General features: G+C 35.2%; 1 protein-coding gene across 1 annotated transcript in view; it reads left to right on the top strand.

Moving 5' to 3' along the window:
* The window catches only part of LOC145668812 (methylmalonyl-CoA mutase, mitochondrial-like), a 42,213-nt gene extending 18,550 nt beyond the window's left edge, over positions 1-23,663 (top strand). The window contains exons 9-15 of the mRNA XM_081736983.1: positions 607-796; positions 4,789-4,898; positions 6,951-7,103; positions 10,712-10,807; positions 15,714-15,860; positions 22,462-22,678; positions 23,351-23,663. Of these exons, the coding sequence (XP_081593109.1) occupies positions 607-796; positions 4,789-4,898; positions 6,951-7,103; positions 10,712-10,807; positions 15,714-15,860; positions 22,462-22,678; positions 23,351-23,430 (993 nt within the window). The 3' untranslated portion in view covers positions 23,431-23,663. The remainder of the gene's footprint in view (positions 1-606; positions 797-4,788; positions 4,899-6,950; positions 7,104-10,711; positions 10,808-15,713; positions 15,861-22,461; positions 22,679-23,350) is intronic.
* The last annotated feature ends 2,675 nt before the right edge of the window (positions 23,664-26,338 follow it).

Below are 26,338 nucleotides of genomic sequence, written 5' to 3'. Positions count from 1 at the left end.
TTTTAAGCAAACTTACAATCATTATTTGAGGCTAATACTTTAATACAACATTGTTAAAACAATGTAATAGGCTTTATAGTAAACAAATGCATTTTTTCCTCGTGATTTTTCAGTTTAATTCAAGAAATTTTTAACGTGGTTCACTTCTCAAAGATAATAAGCTATTTCATTTTACTAGCAGATTATGGTCTTTTTATGAATTACCTACAACCCCGATGGCAGAACTTTCTTTGTCTTTCTGCGATGAGCTTTTTGTAAGTCGAAAAATTTCTGCAGGAATTCTGCAGAAGAAACACTTGTGATTGATAAAAATACGATTTACGCGACGTAGAAAAAAGTTCAAAATATATTTATGCGCGTCGTCTGTGCGTTTAGACATCTACACATAGCAAGCATGTTTTTATACTTTTCTGTTGGCTATTTATTTTTTTCCTCTGGCAATTTTTCTGCACAGGCGCGGAAAATTTTCTGCGATCACATCGCAGACCGCGATGTTCTGCTATAGGGCCTATAACATAATAATAATAATAATAAAAAAAAAAAAAAACCGTTTGATTTCAAATCATTTTCCCCAAGGATCTGTGGTATTTGTGTTTTCTTTTTCAGGTAATTGATCCGTGGGCTGGGTCGTACATGATGGAGTCTCTAACGGATCAGATTTACAAGAAAGGTCGGCAGATTGTGGAAGAAGTGGAAAACATGGGAGGAATGGCAAAAGCCGTTGCTTCGGGGTGGCCTAAACTCAAAATTGAGGAATGTGCTGCTAGGAAACAAGCAATGATAGATAGTGGAAAAGGTAAAGGAAGGCGTATATTTTTCAAGGATTTGCATTGATATACTGTAGTAGGATGTATTCATTTGTTTATTAGTTGGGTGGCCTCAATAAATAAGCGGTTGATTCACTGGCTACAACAGATTTCAGTATTTACAGTATCTACTGAAATACCACCATCACCTTCATAGATACGAAAGATTGGTTGAAAGTCCTAAATTTGAAAGAAGTAACATGCTACTGCGAAATGATATTCGATGCAGTTTGTTAGTTTCAGAGAGTAATGGAGATATATTCCAGTTGATTCCGGAAATATTTTATATTTTATATATAACTGTTGTTATGTTTATTTATTTATTTTTAAAGTGAATTTGTCTTACTTGATAAACCCCGTACAGTTTCAGCAAGTACTCTTTTCTCCTTCTATGGGATTGGAGATTCGTATTACAAACCTACCTCAGATTTCATGCCAGAAAAATATTGTCTTATATTTTTTGCTGTACTGATCAGTTGAAGAATTAATTAGTTGAAGATCAGTTGTAGATTAACAGTCTTTCGAACTTCCTTTGCGTATGAAACTAAATTTGAAGTTCCTCAAAATCTTCTCAAAATGGGGCGAAATACTCATTGCTTGCTTGATGATATGTAGAAGTTGAAGAATATTACTTTTAAAAGGGTTGAAATCCACCACGAAATTAATCAAGACAAATATACTGATAATTGTTTTCCTTTGTAGGATAAGAATATGGAGCATTTTTATTAACAAATATGTAAATAAAACCGAAATTTGAGAACGAACTAGCGGTTGCGGATTATTAAGTAAGGCATATTCAGAAGAAAGTTTTTTTTTTTTTCCTAAATATTAAACATTTTTTTTTAAAATTTATTTATCCATTGAATGATTCTGTTTTTCGATTGGAAAGAAAACAAAGTAACAGCAATAGTGTGATAATTCAAGGACGCTATCAACTTAGAGTCATTATTTTCGTATCACTATCTCCGTTTCAAAAAATAGATACCGATTTCGAGAATCTCTTTAAACTACTACTATGTTATAAGAAGAGAAGAAATTGATACCTCTACATTATTCTGTAGTGTAATCGAAAATAAGTCCTGTCAGTCTATCAGCGACATTTTGAACAGACAATAGGATTACGTTGTTTCGATTCGATCCTGTTATGCAATATATATATATATATATATATATATATATTCTGAAACCGAAATTACAATCTAAAATAATAATAAAAGTTAAGTTGTTTATATGTCTTGAAATTATCTTAGAACATTACCTCGTTTGTGTGGAAGGTGTCAAAATTTTGAGAAAAATATTTGTGAACCTAACAAACGAACATATAGGGGAATTTAAAATGTTACTGAAAATTCGTACCTACCACCTGAATAGCAAATCAACGCAAATGTTTCAGCGATTAGTTGTCATTCTCAGTGCGTATCCCTTTAGATATCTTAAATAATTTGAAGAACTACATATTTTAATCAATTCCCGGATGGTTCTTCTATTATTATTATTATTATTATTATTATTATTATTATTATTATTATTATTATTATTATTATTATTATTATTTAATTTCCTTTTGCATAGATTCAAAATCCAATGAACTTAAAAGGAGTGTTTTAATTTATCATCAATATTATCTCTACTTTTTTGATGTCTGTTTGGCCAGATTCTGGATTAGGGTGTTAGCGTAAATATAAATAAAGAAATTTAACAAGAACAATAGAAATTACTTCTACAGTAGAGGAAATTGATTCAAACATGTACTTCTTCAAGCGACATGTATTTCTAAAGGGATACTCATTTAGGATGACGCCACTCGTTGAAACGTTTGCATTAATTTGCTATTTGGGCTCTTTGCTGAATACTAATTTTTTGAGTATTCATTATTATTATTATGAGTATTGAGTACTCATTTATTGAGTATGTGCATCTTATTATGTCATTAACTACTACGAAACTTCACTGCAGAATAGATAAGAAATCACCGCATATATAATATTTCAATGAATGAATGAATGAAATTAAATTTTAGTTTAACGTCCCACGTTAGGGTAAAGATAAGCGGAACAAGTCTCTTGCATGAGAAATAATCGTGGGATGTGAGTAATCGTAGTCGGGAAGCTTAAGCGAAGATACTTTTGCGTAGACCGATAGACCAAAAAGAAGGTGAAAGGATAATATACAGGAGAATCATAGGCATGTAGTAGTAACAACCCAAATTGGATTGGTTAGGCACAAAATAAAGTCTAAGTTTAGTTTTAGTTCCTGTTTTGTGTAACATTTATTGTAAAAGAGGATGATTAAATCTTAGAGAGTTACAATAGCTGTGTGTGGCAGGAAAAGGAAGTACCCATAAACATATATATATATATATATATTAGGGTGGTCCTTAATTACAGGCGATTTTTTTTACGAACTTCTTTGCTCCCAACCCTTAAATTGGTTCCATGTCAGACCCAATTTATCCATGAAAAAAATGGGCTGAATCGAAGAATATTTAACCGACCCCCAAACGACCTAAAGTTTGAATGCATATCCAATATGTTAATAATAGTAAAAGTCTGAAATAAACCCTTCTTACTTTAAAGTGGCTGAAGAGAAAGGGACCAAATCTTGGATACAGGGATTGGAAGTAATCCACATCTGACCCTGAGGAATAGCATAATGGCGGCCATTTTGAAGTTCGCAATTTTGTATTTGGACCCAAAATTTTAAATGGAAATTATGTTTTGTGACATCGTTTTTGGGTAACCTTTCATTATAAAAACATATCTTCCTATATTTTCAACTTATCTCTGGTCATTTAATTCTTTTTACCTTTGAAATAATAGTTTATTATTTTTCAATATTGTTTTTCTTTTCTTTATAGGTTACTGAAATATTAATAACTATTACATACATATAACAAGGAAATAATTATATATGTTGTTATATAATTACATCCCGTAGAAATACACACCAGCCTATATTGAAATTATTTATATGAAATGAAATTACATAAATAATATAATGAATATTTAAAATGATAATAAAAGAAAGCTGAAGGCTGTGGATAACTGGCCAAATTCTACTGCATCATTAAGCCAATTTTTGTAGCATCTGGATACTGTTTTCTGTGTTCACAGACTATCTGCAATATGTATTGTTTCTTTTTTTCGTCCTTTGTTAAAATGTTCCCGTATTCTTGTATCAGTTTCACACCTCTCTCTGCAACATCATTCACCACCACAAGTTTTTCAATATATTCAACCCACGTTGAAAGTTCATTTCATCTTTCCAAGTAGATGGGCATATGCATTTCTTTCTTTACTTTATGGTTTAATTCAAATAAGGGAAAGTATTCAACAATCTTATAAATCTGCAGCCCGTAAAGAGATATAAACTCACAGAATATTAAGTTTTATTACTTCGGAGCTTTTATTTTTCATAGTTGATAATTATTACATGTTCAGAGATAAGTGGAAGATAAAGGCAGACGCCTGTTTCTCGTAAAAAGCTACCTCAAAATGATATATCATACGAGGTCATTTCTATTTAAAATTTTGTGCCCGAATCCAAGATGGTGGACGTAAAGATATGCCTCATCTCGGTCACTACTCAGTATCAGGTATGGATCTACTTCTACAACCTCTATCCAAGATATGATTTCTTTCCCTCAGCCATTTTTAAGTTACAAGAGTTTATTACAAACTTTTGCCATATACTATACATTGTAGATGCATTCAGATGTTTAAGTAGCTAGGGGGTCGGTTAAATATTCTTCGATTGAGCCCATTTTTTTCACAGATTAATTTGGTCCGACATGGAACCAATTTAGGGGTTGGGAGCAAAGAAATTCGGAAATCGAAAATTAAGGACCACCCTAATATATATATATATATATATATATATATATATATATATATATATATATATATATATATATATACTATGATTGTACAAAATTTCATAATAATGTGGATGTTTATACTTATTTATTTGCTTAATTATTTAGAAATAATTGTTGGAGTGAATAAGTATAAACTTGAGAAAGAAGACCCTCTGGATGTTCTTATTATAGACAACAATGAAGTAAGAAATTCGCAAATTCAGAAAATTAACAAGGTTAGTATTGTTACGTACGTATATTAAAAGAGTATATGATCTGACATGATTTAAAATCCATATTAAAGATTTCATTAAAAGAGTGTTTCATTTGTTTACAGTGATAACAATTTTCAACTTAAAAGCACAAATCTGTCTTTACTGCTATTATGATAGCAAGCTGAAACTTACATTCCGGATATTCACGAAATATAATGGAAAGAGGATTCTCTATAGTTATTAAATATATTTAACGATTTGTATCAATTTGAGATGGTTTTCGAGTTTCATTCGTGTTTTTACTGCTTCCATTCGTTATGTTTTGACACCAACAAAGGACATAGCCGATATATTAGAAGTTATTTGTTAGGAATTTATATATATATAACATGGGCTTTCGGCATCTACGACCATTTTAGCCCGTCACGTATGAGGGATGACGTCCCTCACACTACCTGGGGAAGTGGGGAAAGAAGGAAGGAAAAGGAAATGAAGAAAGCGGGCTGGGACCTTTATGTTAGATACTATCCCGCTATTTGCCTACTGTGAATTAGGAGAACCTAGGAGAAACCTCACTCAGGATGGCTGGTGTGAAAAGGCTTTTACATTTTTCCGACCGTGCGTCCCTATCGGGAATTGAACCCGAGAGCGAGAGCGTGTAACTACATTAAGCGGGGTCACGGATTTCTTTGTTGAGATAATAGTTGTAATAATAATGTTGAGGTAAAAATTATTTAACTATGTATACTCAGAATATATATGTTATCACTTATTATATGTATATTTCTTCAACATGAAACATTACGAGGTAGTAGTTTCTATGTATCTTCAATCCACATGGTGCAGTCGTTCTAACTGTATGCTGCTTAGGCCTGACTCAATGATAACAACTTTTACCATTTATTCATCTTAATATTGTTGTTATCACAAAGCTGACTGCTACTTCTGGATGCATCTCGTCAATTAAACATTGACATTTAATATAAAACTTTAGTGCCTCTTCCATAAACATTTTGTGCCGAATATACATACATAAAGTATGACAACTTGTTAGAATTCAGTCTAAAACATGTTGACTTCAGTAAATATCATTTAATCATCCGAACAGTCAACATATATATTATTTTAATAATTTAATTTATCACTAACACGTCCGGCTACGAAGACGGTTAAGCTTCCCAAAAGACACCGGAATGAGTGTAAAATCAAATAAAATACGAATCAGACTAAAAATTATCTCAATTGATACTTGTTTATCTCTGTTTAAACTTCTCAAGGTGTTCTTAAAAATTGTTTTATTACTACCAAGTCATTCAACGACTTATTGTATAATGGTTACTCATAAAAAAAAATTACGAAGATATTGAAATTATTTCTTTTAATGATATATAAAAAATAAGACTCAGCGCTAAATTAGATTCAACAATACTTTGCGAAAACTGGGAAATCGTGGATTGAATGAAGGCAAAATTAATGGATGTAAAAGAATATGGTAAATGGATGAAATAGCCGATTTTGTATCACATCTTTCCTCTATAGATGTAAATTAAAAGGTATATAAGGAGTGAAAAATGCATGGCTGATCGGAGAATCGAATTCTGGTCTCCAGCTTACCGCACTGATGCGTTAACCACTATGCTATCCATCTACTCCATGAACAGCAATTCTGGCACTCTTTATGTCGGTGCTCAGCTACTAAGATCATATGAACTGTAGCACAACTTCTGTTGTAGTTAAACAATCCATCAACCATCAGAGGTGTTATGTAGTATAGACACTGGGTTGTCTATACAAAAGAGAAGTTGTAGCACGGTCCATGTGGTCTAAATGTCTGAGCACAGACTTTAAGAGTGATAGAATGTATAGTTGAAGGTGTGAACTGGATAGCATAGTAGACAACGCATCTGCGCGGTAAGCCAGAGACCGAGGTCCGATTCCCTGCCCAGCCTTGCATTTTTTACTCTTTGTATATCATGTAAAATTGTTTTAATGTTCCATAATAGTGTTTTCATATTGTGCTATAATAGTATGGTTATATATGCAAATTTAGAGTAATCCCATATTATTTGACAGATCAAAGAAACACGAGATAATAATATTGTACAAGTAAAACTGGATGCGATTACACATTGTGCTAAAACAGGCGAGGGCAACGTATTAGATTTAGCGGTTAGTGCGGCAAAGGCACGTTGCACATTGGGAGAAATTACTCAAGCCATGGAGAAGGTAAGAAATGTATTTGTTGTAATACATTTAAATGCTTAAGCAATAGTAAAAGCACATTGCTGGACATAAAATGTGAACACCAAGAGGGAGAAGAGGAGTAGCATTCGCAAATGTAGCGGAGAGGTAAATTAATGAACCGTTGTCGGGAATATTGATGTTAAAGTATTGTACTTTATCAAATTGAAGAAGAAATGTATAATAAATGTTACACAAGAGTGAAATGGTTACTTTTATCACTGTGGGAAGTGTGACAGCGCGGGCAGAGCCTAACAGCAATCCTAGAAATCAGCATTCACCATGAGCATCTTGAACGGTTACAATACAGTAAGGTCTTAGATGACCTCCTTGGGTATGTCCAGTCATGCGTCTACGACACGTACCCAAAGCTCATCAGTTGTAACTGGGAGTAATCTCTAGTGTGCCAGGCGTTATTCAATCGTGGACCAAATGTGTACAGTCGGCGAGAGATCAGGTGAAGGAGCCGACCAAGGAAGCAGTAGAGCATAATGTATATCCAGGAAGTGTAAGACGTTGCATGTTATATGCGGTCACGTGTTATGGTTGCAAAGTGGTTCCATGCAGGACATGCAGTAAAAGAATCACAAGTCGATTGATTTACTGTTGGCTGGCTAAAGATAAGTCAGTACTGTTAGACGTAAGCAGGCATGGAATCTAATGGCAGTCAACACAATAATATCCAGTGTTCGACTGATATGGCGATGCAACATGCAGTCGTCGCCCAGCCTGTTGCTAAGGATCGCCACTCACAAGTGTGGCCATCGTGATGCTGCAGATAGAAATGATTTATTCGAGAAAAGGTAGTTGTGCCGTTTTGCTCTCCATCCACAATGTTTACGGCATCATTGCAGCCGCATATGGATGTGCTGTGCTAAGAGAGTCGAAGCAATGTGCGCTATGCAAATATGCCCCACTTCGCCAGACGACGTTAAAGTGTTCGTGGGGACACTAGTCGCTGGGTAATAACTCAAAATTAGTGTGCCAGTATTTGAGATTGGTTTTACGATCTGCTATAGCCACGCGCACAAGAAACCTATCCTCTCGGAACGTGGTGTAACGCGGCTGTTAAGATCCTCTTACATCGTTGTATATTGCATTCCGTCCAACATTGTTAATATATTGCGGAAGGACAACACCACAGTTCTGCGATCAAAGATGGAATTGCTGCTACATTCAACAACGAAGAATTATTCAACCGCTCAGACACGCTTACGTCATGCTACGCCAACACTCAGCCAGTACTAAATTGTGTCTCTCTCGCTGTCTGCATTTGCTTTCTCCAGGGAGCGTGGCCGATATACGTGATGTGTCGCGGAGCTACACTGCTAGTTATTTTCTTTTTTCCCATCTTTTACACATTCTCCAAATATGGAGTCAATCTAATTGCTCCTTCTTGGTGTTACCTTTTTAATATCCAACAACGAATATTTTTTTTAAGTTGAAATATTTTTATTATTTTTTTTAACAATATTTACTTACTCTTAGAAACCGGGGAAATAAAGTTCTTTTTTATTTTAATGTGTCTTCTTAAGTTAAACTATGTTAGCAGTTTTCTTATTTACTGTGTAGTTCAGAAAATTACTGAAATTAATACTCCGGAAATTATAGTTGATCAATACTCCGGGAAAATATAACAATTGGAACCCAGGATCGCTTACTCTTAAGACCTAAAGGAAGCCTTAGCTATTAAGACTTTACGCAACCAATGAATGGACTGAGATGCGCTTATAAATTTCAACTTCTTACACGTTCAGAAAACAATTGAGGTGCCCAGTAACTCAGGAAGCAGGTTTTTTTTTTTTTTTTTTTTTAACAAGGTGTGTGAAGGCATAGCATAGAGAACCACAATCGCTAGCCAGTTTCCTTTACGAGTTCAATCTGGGACATTCTGGATATATGATACGGTGGTGAATAATGAATGAAACGCATCATACCTCGTTGGTTTGTGAAATTTAGTTTCGTTGACACAACAGTGATAAATGAGCTCTGTGGCCACCAACCAACGGCATGTTCTAATGACTTGGAAAATTGTTCTTGCAGTTACAGACGAGTTAGGTATATACCATACCACTGTTGTTCAGCGGCTCTGCGCAATTGATAAGGTGACATAGTTGGACTCATAGGCGCCACATGAGTTACACCCGCCAATAAGGATCGGCGTTTGAAGGTGCGCGGTTTTCTGAGTATACGGAATAACCAGCAAAGATTCCTGCATCGAAGTGTCACTTTTGATGAAAAAATCGATCGGCTACGGCAATTGAAATGGTTTGGCCAGTGATTGTTCGTGATCAACTAACAGGACGTCTCCCAAAACCATCACTCCACCCACAAATGATGATGATGCTGATCCGAAACGTTACAGTACTGAATCCGTTAATGCACTGCAAATTATCCACAGTTATCCAGCAGTGGTCACCAATGGTGATCCCATTGAAGATAATGATTTCATAGATTTCTTTCTTTTCTTTGAGGTTAGGTTTTACGCTTGTGCACTTTGTGTACGTATGATGGTCTTTGTGTACTTTTTTTTTTTTTCCATATCTTCGTGTAAGGAATTATTCTCCAAAGTTCTATGATATTATCTCTAAACAGCAGCTCCTGTACGTGCCAAAAATTGAGCCTCATATGGCTTCTCATAGATGGGAGTGCTCTTTCTGCATTCGCTTTTCGTAGAATACCGGAATTTCCTAATTTCTTTGGGGGCTACCCTTACACCGACCCTGCACCACATCCAGTTGTGCATTAATGATGTCTTCGACTAAAAATAATGAATATTTCTTTCTGTCCGGCTTCAATACGACATTCCGTTTTTCGCATTTTCCGACAAACTTTCCACTGGCCATAGAGCCAAAAGAAGACACTTCTGCACTTAGGTTGGTGTATACTTTTTGTCTTATTTTGGTGTCAGGATTCACTCCCGAAAAGGTGTTGTTTCCGAACACCCGGGATCGATATATATGTTAGGATATGAATCGGATTGAAAGTGTAATGAAATGCACATGCCATTAGCGCGGTTGGGAAGAAGAGAGTTTGTGTTAACAGAAGACAATCGACATAACAAAATATACAAAGAATGACATTATGATTTTACAAGAAGATCATAAGATATGGGTAAAAAGAATAAATAGATTAATTGCGAGAAGTTAATTAATGATTAAAACTTTTAAGTAATGTAGAGGATATAGTTACAGAGAAGTAATAAAAAAAGTCTATGTAACGGTAAGTTGTGTACAGTTTCTATGCTAGTTTGTGGAGCAAGTTTGGTAGCATACTTGATTTTTGAGAATATATATATATATATATGTGCATGTACATATTATTTGATTTTGTGTAAAATGACTAAACAAGCTTTATTTAAAACTTAAATAAATTAATTTAATTTCACCTTGTGAGTAACTGGCTTTGAAGCCATAATTTATTACATATCTTAAGAATGACGTCCTTTGGAGAGAATGGTATTGGATAGAGCCAGAACTTTTTTGTAATCTTCTTTGAAAACTCAAACTAGATAGTGATTTTAGGAGACAGTCGTTATTTCATTATGGTGTAGTAACGAATAATGTATTGTACTAACGTATTTTATGTTGTAGGTATTTGGAAGACACGTCGCTTCAGATAAAATGGTGTCCGGAGCCTACCAAAAAGAATACGCAAAGCAAGACGAACTTGAGGTTGTGATTCGTAAGGTAAGGATTTCTGTCAATATAAAATCAACTGTTATGCAATATATATATATATATATATATATATACAGATTACCAGTAATAGTCGTCTGTTCAATAGAGACCGCGGTGGCTCAGTGATAGAGCGTTCACCTCTGGTGCATGGGGTCCTTGGTTCGATTCCAGCTCGCACCAAGTGAACTTTGTGGTGGACAAACACCGTGTGCGTGGGTTTTGTCGGGGTTCTTCCGTTTCCTCCCAATTTCTTCATTCCACCATTTCCTCCATTTCTCATCATTACCGTCTCCTTTAGCCTAACTGGCATAACCGTGGGACGTAAAACAAAGATTTCATTTTCATGTTTTTCTCTCTTCAATAAACATTTTAAGTTCCTTAAAGATTTTTAAAATAACAAAATGAACAGGGCGCGTCGCAACTTTGCATAAAATAAACGTAAATTCAAAAGTAAGTCCACCGAATGCAAAACTTGCCTTATTCATATAAAGTAATTTTTCAGAAATCAAGAAAAACTTGTGTAATGTAATCAATATATAGGGTGGTGCAAAAGTCAGTTTACTCATAATCCAGTCAATAGTTGATTGGATTGGAGAAGACGTGGACCCTACAGTTTAAGGTGGAATCCGAAGTACCATAATGCGTTCAAATTTTAAGGCTTTTTCACCGGAAATCGAACCCGGGGCCCCGTGCACCAAAAGCGCGCGCACTGAACACTAGACCAGCGATGAGTATCACAAAATTCAGGTCTAATTGTAAAAGTCAGTTACATTGTGGATCCATACACAAACTGCTAGTTTCAGTCGTATTGTTCCAACTGTCTTCAATTCTTTGCGAGACAGAGAATTTTTACAAATACTTTGGCGACCAACTATTTGCCGTTCAGATTTCGATGGATCTACAACACTTCCTTTGTTTCAGATTTTTTATTCAGTTTCCACAACTACCACAATTGTTGTTGTGTTAGTGAGGGCTCATTAAGAAATTTACACAAAAAAACTTTTCTGGACTTCGGTAGTATCTTTATTATGTTTCCACCACATTGAAACATTTTTACACACTGTCTTGTTCTGTATTTATGTACCATTGCAGTTTTCAGTACGTCACACAACGAGACACTTGCGTGAACTTCACTGTTGCCAAGGTCATACGACAATATAACTAATCATCATTGCTCCAACACAGGGGCGGATCCAGGGGGGGGGGGCGATCGGGGCGATCGCTCCCCCCAGAAGTGGAAACTTTCTTGTTTTATGTATATAGATAAAATCCATCCCAGAGTTTAGAGCCCTTAAAAGTAGCATTATGACAGCCCACCGCCCCCCCCCCCGAACTCGGTCCTGGATCCGCCCCTGCTCCAACATATCATTTAGCACACGGTGTAATCATATTAAAAAAAAAATTACTGTTAGGGGGAGTGGTAAAATGACTTTTACGTCGTCCTGTATTCGACGAGTATTGCGTTCCATATCTTTCTCGAACTACCTAAGAACAGAGTTGCAGAAACCTGTATCAGCTCGAACATATCAGTAGATCGAGAAACGTAAGACTTTAAATGGGATATAGTACACATGGAATACATGTGTGCTATGGACATTCGTAAGTTCAATCAATCCATGTTCCTATTTTTGAAGGTGCAAGTCGTCTTAATTCAGCTTAGTGATTTCAGTCACCAGTGTGTGTGCTTTGCATCTTGGGAGCTAAGATGAAGAAAAGGCTTCTTTTTACATATCTTAATATTGAAGGATCGATTTCGTAATTGGTAAACACAAATATAATTACACAAAATGTTACTTGTATCTACAAATATTTAGTGATAGTCACTTGGATCAGTTATAGCCACACAAGATGCTTTTTATATAATTTTTACATTTCACTTTTTTATATAGGAAATATTAATAATTAACATGTTGTAGATATAAGAAGATATTCACAACTGAGACAGTCAATATTTACATGAACACTTTCACTTTATATATCATTTTGTTTTACATTATTTTCAAAAATAACGTTTAAAGTCAAATTTGCACTGACTGCTATCAGCATTATCAAGACACTTATCAGCATTATTTAGGCTTTGTGTGGGAATAAGGTGTATGGGAATTAAATGTTTACACTAGTAAATAAAAATATTTTGCTGGTTCACATCTACATCTATACTCATCTTAAATCTTCATGTTTAAGTATCAAGGATGTTATTCCAACTCTTGTCCAAAGTGCCCATGTTCGAATTTATTTTTGATCTCGTCCGAATAATAATAATAATAATAATAATAATAATAATAATAATAATAATAATAATAATAATAATAATAATAATAATAACCTTTTGTGCTTCACTTTTTGTGAATGATGAAGATTATTTCTATAGTTTCAATTTATCGATGCTATATTTGGTATCTTTCAGGTGCTTTGAAAAGACTGAGGATCGTTTTATTTGGTATTTTCAAAATCTTCTTTTAGATTCAAGTTACCAAATACAACGAAGCTCCAACATTGTCACATACACCGGTCGGATACAACGCGATTATTGATCTTACATAAAAAGTGAACTTCCTTAAGCAAAAGCGATGGAAACTATATTGTGTACAAATGATTATAACTTAATATTTGTAGATAGAAGTGACATTTTGTGTAATTATATTTGTCTCTACCGATTAAAAATGGTGATTCAGAGAGAATGGATTCTTCTTTAATATTATATAATGTGAGAAGAAATCTTCTATTCAAAATATCAACTTATCTCCACGAAGCGAGACGAGGACCACAGAAAGGTGGCTGAAATCGTTGGGGTAGATCAAGAAAAGTTGTAGCTTTTGACAGATGTTTAAAATATGTCAGGTCGTGATCAAATATAGCTAAATTATCTTTTAAACTTTCTTCCAAAAGCTTCCAGACACTTTTTTTTTTTCAATATTTAACTTTTCTTCCCTCAAAACGTACATCAAAGTCTAATATACAGGGTGTCTGGAATGGGATTGACGGTTTTTAAAAGTGTATAGTTTTAATATGGTCAGAGATACAGGGAGAACTCAAAAAGTTTATTTGGTCTTACTTACAAGTCATTCTAACTCAGCGTAACTCCACTTGTAACTCTTAAAATATCTAGCCTGAACTCAATCTCTCTCCACGTATTCTGTAACATCTGAGGTGTTACTGAAGCAGTCGCATTCCTAGTACGGTTCTCCAGTTCATCAAGGTTACACACCTTTTCACCAGAATACACAAGGTATTTCACATACCCTCACAGGAAGAAGTCTAGGGGTAGCTTCAGGAGAGCGTGGAGGCCACCTAATTGGCACATCACGGCCTATCCAACGGCCAGGAAATTCAGTATCAAGGTACTCCCTCACTTGTAGGGACACCATCCAATTGGAATATCACTTGAGGTTGCAAATGTAACTGGGAACAGCAAAGTATTGAAGCATGTCTAAGAACACATTTCCTGTTATGGTTTGCTTTGTGAAAAGAAGGGGCCTATAACTGCATTATGTGTTAAAGCACACCAAACATTCAATTTGGGACTGTCTCTAGAATGTTCTATGTACGCATGCGGATTCTCAGATCCCCATATCCTAACATTGTGTCTGTTAATACAGCAAGACAAGTGAAAAGTTGCCTCATCAGAGGAAATAACGTTCAATAGGAAATTATGGTCATAATCAATCCTGTCCAGAATTTCAGTATCAAATGCTGCTCTCTGTGGCTTATCGTTGGGCTTAATTTCTTGCAACAATTGCACTTCGTACGTGCACAAACGTAATCGTTTGCGTACCACATCGTGCACTGTTGATTTTTGGAATTGCCAATTGCGTGCTCGCTGCGCAAATTGACTTCCTCGGGCTACGTGAGAAGCACTCCGTTATTGTTTCGACATTTTCTTCTGACACACGCGATTTACCACCGCTGTGTTGTTTCACTACACTCCTCGTTGATAAAAATTGATCCTTCCACGCCTAGATACTGTTGCATGATGGAGGTTCCTTGTGGTAAACACGTCGAAAGTTTCGTTGAACTTGAACAACACTTTTTGTCTCTGCATACCACCACACGCATTGCGCCTTTTCGACTGCCGACGCCATTTCTGTTTATCGGCGATACTAGCGCCGTCACCGGTAATTCAAGTATGAAAAATCTTCTAAACAAAACTTTTTGAGTTTTCCTTCAATATGAATGTTTTTTTCTTCTGTATCTCTGACCATATTAAAACTATACACTTTTAAAAACCGTCAATCCCATTCTGGACACCCTGTATATAAACATATGTATAAAACAACCAGTAAACTTACACAAGGTTAAAAAATGATCACTATATTAAACTTCATTTCTCCAAAAAAAATGTAACAACAGTCTATTGATCAGACTTTTGAAACATTACGTCCGATAATTCAATCGCACAACCCTCCTTAAGATTCTTCGCGATCTATCTAAAAACAAACAATCTTTGGTTTCCACACATCACGAGACGACTCCTTAGTCAGTTTCAGATACGAACACGGATATTTGTATTTGATAAACTGCAGCAAACTGGGAAAAGAAAATTCCGAAAAATAAAATTAAGTGAAATGATATAGTATAGAATCACATTGTCGATTGGGCAATAAAAGAACAGAAGGGCATTATGAAGATAAAACCCGACTTAGTTTCAAGTTCCTGTTTATAGTAGATTTAAGAACGCAAATGACTGGTTATTCTATTGTAAACTTAAGTTAAAACAATGAAATGAATATTCCGTAGATTGGATCTATAACAAGGTGATAATTAATTGACTATCGTGAAAATATGGCTGGAATAATCCTTACTATCTGCGAAATTCCTTTATTTCACTGTTTCATGATAATACTTTTCAACAACTTTCATGAACATTATATCAGTGTGTTATCACAATTGATTTTATCGTATGCCTCAATTACAGGTCGAAGAATTCGTTGAGCTTGAAGGCAGGAGGCCTCGAATTCTGGTCGCTAAAATGGGGCAGGATGGCCATGATCGAGGTGCCAAAGTTATAGCAACTGGTTTTGCTGACTTGGGATTCGATGTTGACATTGGCCCGCTTTTCCAGGTAAGGCTAACGTACACAATCTTGATCTCACGTTAAATGAGAATATACACTGGTATGACAGTACTTGTCGGAAAGAAGCACATTATCATCACCAATCAGAATTCCCATTAGAAAAATGTCATTTCTGTAGTCCAGTGAATACAGTCCTAATCACCTACCCCCCCCCTCCCACTAGAAGAGATTATTTTAATTAAAACTGTTTTCTAAATGTCCGTAGTTTCCTCTGTTGTAAAAGTATTGTGTGCTGTGTTTTACTGTCCAGTTTTCTAATTGTAGGATCACATCTACTAATAATAGCTTTAACCCATTTGTTTACTAACTTTTCTTTTATAACGTAATTTTTTTATTACAAATTGTTACAGTTTTGAAGTTTAGCGTGTCTCTTCAGCGCCGAAGTTATGAGATGTAGACCTACTGCGTAATGTGGGATTTGGATGACGTGAGCTCCCACCGGGAATGGAACCTAGAGTACAAATGTGAACTACAATATTTGATCTTGAAGCTAGTAAACAAGATATATATATATCTGTCGCATACGTAGAGCAGACTATGAGGCTCAAGATCCTCAACCAACTAAATAAACAATGGAAAGAACACAGAGGATGTTTCCGATCTATAGTGATGATTTTCACGAACGATAGTACCGCTACTTAGACATTTCTGAACCTCCCCCCCCCCCACACACACACTTACCGATACAAACTATTTTCACATATCAATAAAAAGTGCTTCGTCTATACCGATTTGCACCACAATTACTTTCGTTTGTACTGTATTATGGTATGAGAAATTAAGAAAAAGGTGGGGTAGCAGGTTCACGCAGCCTTCCCTCCCCCCCCAACCACTACGTCGTACGACCGATTCAGTTGGCTCATTTGGAAGACTTGTTTCTACCGGATTGTACCGTAATTTGTTTATTGTACCGCCTTAGATTGATAAATAAACAGAACAAACTGGGGGAGGGGGGAAATTCAAGCAGACACTCAAATCAAGTATTAAAACACCAAGCACATGACTTTTGTACATCATATGTAAGTACTTGGTTAGTATCAGATTGTACCGCAACTAGTTTTAGTTGAACCATATTGTATTACGGGAAATTAAGAAAACAAAATTGGAGAGGGGGTGGTGCGTAAACCTGTTCCCCGACCACGTTGTGCAAACAATTTAATCAGCTCATTTGAAAGACTTTTGTTTGCACCGGATTGTACTGTAATTAGTTTTATTTGAACCATACTAGATTATGAGAAATTAAGAAAACAAAATTGGGGGACTGCATTAACCTGGCAAACCCACTACATCGTACAAACGATTTAATTGGCACATTTGAAAGACTTGTTTATACCGAATAGTACCATAATTTGTTTCCTTTCTACCACCTTAGAATATAAGAATTTTACGTAACAAACTGAGCGCCCAGTTCAGGAAGACCCTAAAAATGGGTGTCAGTACACCTGATAACACATTAATTTTTGTATATCATGTGTAAGTATTTGACTTGTACCGGATTCTGCTGCAATGAGTTTTGTTTGAACCGTACTAGATTATGAGAAATTAAGGATTTAGGATTTTAGATTTCTGGGCTTTCGGCGTCTAAGGTCATTTAGCCCGTCACGTTTGAGGGATGACGTCCCTCGGCGAGCACACTATCCGGGGAAAGGGAAGGAAGGAAGCGGCCTGGGACCTATAAGTTAGGTATCACCCCGGCATTTGCCTGGTGTGAATGAGGGGAACCCAGGAAAACCTCATTCAGGATGGCTGGCCTGAAAAAGCTTTTTACACTTTTTCGCACCGGGAATCGAACCCGGGGCCGCTCGCACCGAAGGCGAGAGCGTTAGCGACTACTCTACGCGGGGTCACTATGAGAAATTAAAGAAACAAAATCAGGAGACTGTGTAAACCTGGGGTCTCCATCACGATTTAGTCTCATTTGAATGACTTTATTTTGTACTAGATTATACTGTAATTTGTCTCGTTTGTTTCACCTTATAATATGAGAATTTGTGTGTAGTGATAGTTTAGTCTTGGGGTGAGCTGTTTTTGAGAACTTAGTAAAATATCACTCATGCGATTTTGGTACTTTATTCATACATATATTATTCAACAGATATTTCATAAATAACCTTAACATACGGCATAAGACATTTCTTATGGAAAAATCTTCAAGAAGCAATTTACTTTTAGGGATGAGTTTTCAGTTTTCCGAACGCCTTATAATTTTGTTCGTATTTCACAAGAAAATATTTCATTAATAAGTGCAGTACATGATTTAGATCGAGAAAGTTTAGTACGGTGGCCCGTGTCTTGTATTATGAAAAAAAAAAAAAAAAAAACTCGAAAACTAAGCATGAGGATTTATACTCACCCATATTATTATGTTCAGGTCAATGAAATTTGTTTTCTTGCTAACTGTACGATGGTTTCATTAACACAGAATTTTCCTTTTCTTGTAAATACCGTATTTGCGCGAGTATAAGCCGCGTGTGAATATAGGCCGCACCTAAACATTTGACACAAGATTATGGAAAAAGTAAATCTCGAATATAGGCCGCACTACACTAAATTTACAAGAAAGTTTTGTGTTGCAGTTCTGGATATGTGTATCAGTCATCCATTCAAAGCTAGTGTAAGACAGTTCTATAGAAATTACATCATGAACAAAGCAACTTTGACTCAAGGAGATCGTTTGCGACGTGCATTTATGTCAGAAGTGTGCCATTGGATTTTGATTGCTTGGCGGTCAATATCAGAAGAACTTGTTATGAGAAAGAAAACAGAAAAGAAAAGAAATGGAATTTCCAATGGTCTTGATGGGAGTGGAGATGACCTACTTTGTGATAGTGATTCTGAGCAGCATTTTGGATCGTCTAGCGAGGGTGAAGAATCAGACGCTGATGATGCTGAGATAATGGGAAGTGATTGTACTTGATTTGGGTGGGTACAAACAAGAGGGCACTATTTTGCGAAACAAAGTTGCTTTTTCTTTTTCAAGAACAGGTACTGTACATGCAATTACCGTAACTATATATACCTTATAATAAAGATATGTATTCCTGTTAATAAAAGTATTAAGTGAACAAATGATTTTTGTGCCAGTGTAAGGTGTTACCGTACCCAATGAAGGTGGCAATTTTTGTGAACAACATATATTTTTCTCCTATTTTCTTCTTAAGTCATGGATAGTTTACAAAAGTACTGCAGTAACTTAAAATGGTATTCATTTCAACTCACAAGATACGTGTGCATGTCGTTTTAAAATTGACGATCTGAGGAAGAAAATCTCGATTATAGGCCGCACCGTGATTTTTGAAGCCAAAATTTAGGAAAAATAGTGCTGCCTATATTCGCTCAAATACCGTATCAAACAGTTAGGGGTCGTAAACTATTCCGAAAAAACCTCACTTCGTCATTACTTATCTCGTGAATCAGATTCAAAGAATAAAATAATATTTCTACAGTACAGCTTAGAAACTGGAGTAATTGAATAAAAAATACACTATAAAGCGTCTAATTTCTGACTTTTACACATGGTAAACTATTGTGATCGGTTATCAGCTGGTTTAAACCAAAAAACGAAAAATGTTACTAAAAGTGTAAGTGTTCGTAAAATCTTGATAAACACATATTTGTGGGTTATCAAGTTTCACTCTCATATATTATTCGTATTATGTTCAGTTCAGACCTAAATTCCCATTCGTTATTGTACTACAAAAGCAACTTTTGTTTTTTTTTAAAGTTTATGAAACTTTCTTTTGTGATTTGTTATAGTTTATTGTTATTGTTATGCAATTGCAATCAAAGAAAAATTCTAAATATTGTTTCATTTTAATAATGTTTACTATTGATAAAATACATCGAAATGACGTACTTTTCTTCTTTTCTCTCTTTTTTCTTTCTTTTTTTTTTTTTTTAAGGGAAGGAGGTCATACAAACCCCACGAGAGACATTTATTAAAATCAGAAGTATCTTTGGTATCTGTTTATGTGTAAATGGGTCAGAGCCAAAGTGGACTCAAATAATTCGTATCTTTATTCACTTTTCTTACTGATATGCAAATTAGGTCGTTGTATTTCTTTAACTTGAACTAATAAAAGTCGTAGTGAACTAAATTGGACTAAATTAGTTCTTCTGTACTCTGCAGTATTTTGAAATTGTCCATATGTAATTCTGTATATGGTTTCACTTGTGCAACTGTTTATCCTTTTGTCCTGAAATGACTCTTGACAATTATATTAACAAGTATGTAAAGATCAGTACAACATATTTTTATCAGGAGTCCTTCGTGAGTGAGTCGGCAGACGTATCGCACTTGTGGCCAATTAGTCCCGGTTCCGAGTTCAAATGGAGGACAATTTCTCTCGAATGTAAGCCGAGAAGCGGTTTGGATTCCGCTTTAACAACACCAAGGCGAAACAAACTTATTTTTGTCCATATGTGATATAAATACATAGAGCAAATTATGTAAACCAAAAACCTGGTTTAACCCCCCCCCCCCAAAGTTTTTTTTTTTTTCAATAAAAGCCATGGTTTTTGTCAAACCTGCTTTGAATACACTGGTTATGAAATTTGTTGTCATTTTTGTAGTATACCTATACAGTATTACATTTTAAGCTGTGTATTTTTGAACTAACCAAAATACTGAGTATTGTGGAATTCTAAGTACCTACATTTCAAAATTCTCATTACACTGTAAACTTTTATTCATTGTTTTCTAGTTTTGGAAAAGATACAAAATATCGATTTAATATTATGAAATGTTTCAAGATATTAAACATGTTCGTAACTGTTAGGAGTGTGAGTGTATGTCACAGTTAGTAATGTCTGTATGTCAGTGTTGGAAGACGACACGATCTGATATTTAACATTTTTTTTTACGTATACATTACATAAATATAGCTATAAACAATGTGTTCCAGCAGAATTAGTAATTATTATTGGCAGGAAATGACAACTTTGTAGCACCATAAAAGTTCATTTTTTGTTGATTTTCTCAGAAAGCACGCATCAGAATTTATCCATAAGTATGTCATTTTGTTAAGCTTAATGTGATCTATCAATTGACGTATGTGTTATCTTTAGAGAATATTTCTGTTAAATAAAGAATAGAGTTGAAGAATTAATAATAGTTTTGGGTTACATTTCGTTAAGCATACTACGTTTTCTCATTTTGCTAGCGTCAGAATGAAAGGTTTCATAAGGGTATACTTCAGCATCAATTTATAGTTTTACAAATTATTTTGTTTCTCTTAATTTTCTCAAAAACTACACATGAGCTCTTATACTAGTTTTTTGTCCTTGTCATTAAGATCTTTCGACTGGTATAGGATTGATCTCTTCACATTTTTTTTTCCCGTTAAACGCTAAAATATTGCGGAATGTTTCCTGTTTCTGTACAGTGTGTTCGCTGTAAATTAAACGGCTTTTTAAGTACTAGTCTAAAAATATTATAAAATTATACAATAATATTGAGGAAACGTGAAATAATATAAAACCTTAAAAGTGGATTTTAACGTCGTAAAATCAAAAGGTTAATCTTCGAAACTGAAGTGGGTCCATTTTTGCCGTGCCCCCCTCCTCCTTTCGGATTGCCGGTCCGTTAGTTACGCCACTGTCCTTGACTTCCAACAATTTGGGGTGAGCTCCAGAATTTATACTGCATTTATGATCCTTAGTAAATAGAAGCACCCGAAGAAAATTTTGTAGGGGAGGGGGGCATCTCCATGGTTGCTTTATTGCGTCTGGTATTTAATATACGTGGTTTGCTATATTACGTATACATTTTTGTGGGCCAGGGGAGGGGTGGATCCCCCTTCTGGCGCCCATGTTAGTAAAGATATGCTTGATCGCGTGTGGAGCGAACTAGACTACCGCATAGACTTGTATCGTGTGACGAAAGCAAGCTACACCTAACATTTGTAATAGTATGTCTGAAACTTGAAAATTTCTGCATATTTTCATGTTTCATTCGTTATTATATGAGCTGTACATCTTTTAAAACCGATGAATCATTTATAATCACCGTGTCTTTAGTGTTCGTTGAGGATGTGAGACATCTTATTCTATGTTAATATGTTTTCGCGAACAATTCTTTGGAGAGTACTGCAACATAATTTTTATTTATTTTCTTAATTGATACCAAAGAACAATTTTTTTCCGGTACTTATTATAGATTTACTGATGTCTTAACCCATTGATAAATATTATTTAAATTTTGGAAGAAATTTTATTCCATTTCCGTAAGAACTGACTCAAAGAATTTCCAAAGTTTCGAATTATCAATATGGATCTCTCTCTCTCTCTCTCTCTCTCTCTATATATATATATATATATATATATATATAATATCAACATTTCATAAGTATGCATGTTGCTGATGTATTTCTTTTAATGGATTTTTATTTGGTCTATAAGTAGACGTGGTTGAACAGAAATTAGTATTTTCTTGCTGCAGTTTCCTCTAATAAGTTAGTAGTTTGTATTCGTTCAATGAGGTACACTTCAATAGAATACGAGGGATTTATGTATTAGATTACATCTCACCAAATGTGTTTATTTCAGTGCTTCTGTTAACGTTAAATCTTGCATACTCCTTTGTTCCTAGACTCCTGCTGAAGTGGCTCAGCAAGCTGTTGATGCAGACGTACATGCAGTTGGCGTTTCTTCACTAGCAGCAGGTCACAGGACTTTGGTTCCTGAACTGCTGAAAGCTTTAAAGGAATTGGGAAGACCTGACATTTTGGTTGTGTGTGGAGGAGTTATTCCTCCTCAAGATTATGATCTTCTTTATGGTTTTGGAGTGAGCGCAATTTTTGGCCCAGGTACGTCATAGAAATAAATCCTAGCAGTAATACTACTACATTGTGTGTAGATTGTGTACAAATGAACTTAACCAGAAAAAATATATATATTGAGCATACCCAAACTGAACTTGCAATATGAAAGCACGCAAGGTAAACCAATCTTACGAAGGAACTAATCCACCAACTAGCAATTTTTCGTAACATGGCGCTAACGATACGATCCCTGATAGACATATTCCAGCCAGACATGTTATTACTGCAAGAAATTTCGCCTTACTATAGACTATACTCCCTACTTCCAGCTTACGACATGTGGGAGAACTATCTGTTTGACAACTAAAGAGCATCTTACAATATCGGTGATCACATTATCTTTGCTTGTCCTTTCCATATTGGATCTTTTTCTGTTACCAGCATTTTGGCCACCATCTCAACTCTTTGATATCACTTGACCCGGTTTCTAGATGCTATTAACATTACCTTTTAACTCAGGTCTTTCTCTGCTCCAGTAACTAGAAATAATTGAGGTCAGTGGTTTCTGAACTACACATTTATTTGTATGATTATCTTGTGAGCAATATAAAAGTTCCAAACAAGAAGTCAAATTTATATTAATTACTATTTTTTTTAAAAATAGCAGTCAACGTTATTCTACAGAGTACTCATCTTGCAAAATATGTATCTTTCCAGGAACAAAAATCCCTGTTGCTGCGTTGGAATTATTAAATCTTATTACTAATACCTTGGAGAAAAAGCAAGCTGCAATTTAAAGACATCATCATCTGAAGAAAGCATGTACGGCATAAACCTGGAATCTCATTCTGCAGGTTTAAATACTTGTTTTGGTACATGTATGTGAACAATTATATATACAATTTTATGTATGTATAATAAATCTCCTAACATTTTATTTTATTTGTGAATAGCTTGAATGATGAAATTATGACGTTAAATTTTGTGTATATCTTAAAATGAATATATTTTTCTATAACAACTAAATAAATATTTATTTTATAAAAACCTGCTTACACCCCACTAATCAATGCGGAAAATTAAAAAAAGTTATAAATACTGGAATAGTAAATCATGAAGTGTCCCGAGGTGCGGTTTTGATATTCAGGTGTTGTAAGAGAATCAGTTACAAAATTTTAGACAGTTATACTTTCGAACTATATTTATCAGATTTTTATGTGTGAATAATATTGTTTTAAAAAAGTGTAATGGTCAAGGTTGAAGGAAAAATCGATCGCGTTCTATGGGTGAACTTAAGGCAGAAAGAAAAAACTTCTTTACTCGCTATAAGAATGAGATATCGCATAGAAACTTAATAACTAAAATAAAATAAAATAAAATGAGTTCAGATGGGTAAAAATAATTCCATAATAAAACCTGTACACAAAAAGTTATATTTATGTATCAAAGATTGTAATATTTGTATTTTCAAATATTTATCGTGTCTGTAACTGTGATATTTTTGAAGCAGCACTAAACGGTCAAAACTACTTAAGCCTGACAGAATACCGTATATATATATATATATATATATATATATATATATATATATATATATATATATATATATATATACTAGCATATATTACCCGCTTCGCTGGGTTGAATTGAAAATTTAAATACACAACTCCGTATCTCATGTGTTTAGTACCCGTGAAATATGCTGTTTTCGTTTTCAATGGCATCGGAAAGATCATTGATCATCTTGGCGACCCAGATAACTGTAAATTCGACACTGATAGTGGCCATTTTCCATCTTTATATATATTTCTCCCCCTCTCCCAAGTTGCGGGGTTGAATTTGAACGGGATCGAAAGTACCACTGTTCATTTAAGCGACCCAGAAAACTGTAAATTCGACACTGATAATGGTCATTTTCCATCTTTATATATATTTCTCCCCCTCTCCCAAGTTGCGGGGTTGAATTTGAACGGGATCGAAAGTATCACTGTTCATTTAAGCGACCCAGAAAACTGTAAATTCGACACTGATAGTGGCCATTTTCCATCTTTATATATATTTCTCCCCCTCTCCCAAGTTGCGGGGTTGAATTTGAACGGGATCGAAAGTACCACTGTTCATTTAAGCGACCCAGAAAACTGTAAATTCGACACTGATAATGGTCATTTTCCATCTTTATATATATTTCTCCCCCTCTCCCAAGTTGCGGGGTTGAATTTGAACGGGATCGAAAGTATCACTGTTCATTTAAGCGACCCAGAAAACTGTAAATTCGACACTGATAGTGGCCATTTTCCATCTTTATATACATTTCTCCCCCTCTCCCAAGTGGCGGGGCTGATTTTGGATTTAAACCAGATCGGAAATGTCACTGTTCATTTGAATGATCCCAAAAAATATGGATTAGACAATAATATTGGTCATTTTCGATCATTATTATATATAGCTCCCCCAGCGTGCTGCGGCACACGGCATCATAATTACCACTGTTAATCTCAGCTGTTAAAAAAATACAGAACCTAACACACAAGTACCAATTTGTGCCCATTGCCATTGAATCCTGGGGCAAATAAGGCCTCAGCTTTATACAGGAAGTAGGTAAACGCATCACTCAATTATCTACACTGCCATTCTTATTCTCTGAATTAGGAAGGTGCTTGCTCTATCATCACCAGATAATTGAGTGATGCGTTTACCTACTTCCTTTATAAAGCTGAGGCCTTCTTTGCCCCAGGATTCAATGGCAATGGGCACAAATTGGTACTTGTGTGTTAGGTTCTGTATTTTTTTGTTTCCTTTCGACTGGCTACATTGCCCGCTTGAAGTGAGGAGAAAAGGAAGGTTGGAAGGGGCGAAAGTATCTGCATGTAAAATCCCAAATCAATGATTTGCCCCTTTCAAGGTATTAAGGTCATCCCATCTGGTCTTTTACCATCCGTTCTACTACATCCATTTGGCTCCCTTATTGTCGGTATACCTATTGAAATGAGTGCTCTCATTATAATGTCACTGACATTTGAGTATTTGACATTGACATATATATAAAATTGAAAATCACTATGTTTGTGACTACAGCTCCTGAACCGTCCGACCGATCTCGATCAAACTTGTAACATGGATGAGAATCGAGGCTGGGCTGATTTTAGGCTATTCACTTTGATGGTAGAACTGAGAGCTGGGGAGGGCGTATAAAAAATAAATAAAACTTAACTCCTGAACCACTCGACCGATCTTGATCAAGTTTTTCACATAGATAAGGTTCAGGCCTGGGATCGTTTTTAAGATTTAAATTTGAAGGAACAACGTAGGGGAGGAGAAGGAGGGGGAGATATATTAAAAAAATCAATTTATATAAGACTGAAAGTGACTATTTTTGTAATTTCATAACTTTTGAACTACCCGACAGATCTCAATCAAATTTTCAACATACATGAGTTTTGGGGTCAGAAATTACTTTGATGATGCAACATAGGGGAGGGGAAGAGAAATTTAAAAACGATCAAAAATGACCGATATTAGTGTTGAATCCATAGTTTTCGGGGTCGATGAGAGAAACAGTGACACTTCTGATGCTGTTTCAATCCAAGTTCAGCCCTGATAGTTGGGGAGGGGAATAAACATTTAAAAATGGTCGAAAATGACTTAATATTAGTGTCGAATCCATGGTTTTAGGAGTAGCTGAGATTAACAGTGGTAATTATGATG

Source organism: Thermobia domestica, chromosome 13, assembly GCF_964235325.1.
Source record: "Thermobia domestica chromosome 13, izTheDome1.hap1.1, whole genome shotgun sequence".
Classification (NCBI taxonomy): Eukaryota; Metazoa; Arthropoda; class Insecta; order Zygentoma; family Lepismatidae; genus Thermobia; species Thermobia domestica.
This window is presented reverse-complemented; position numbering and strand designations above follow the sequence as displayed.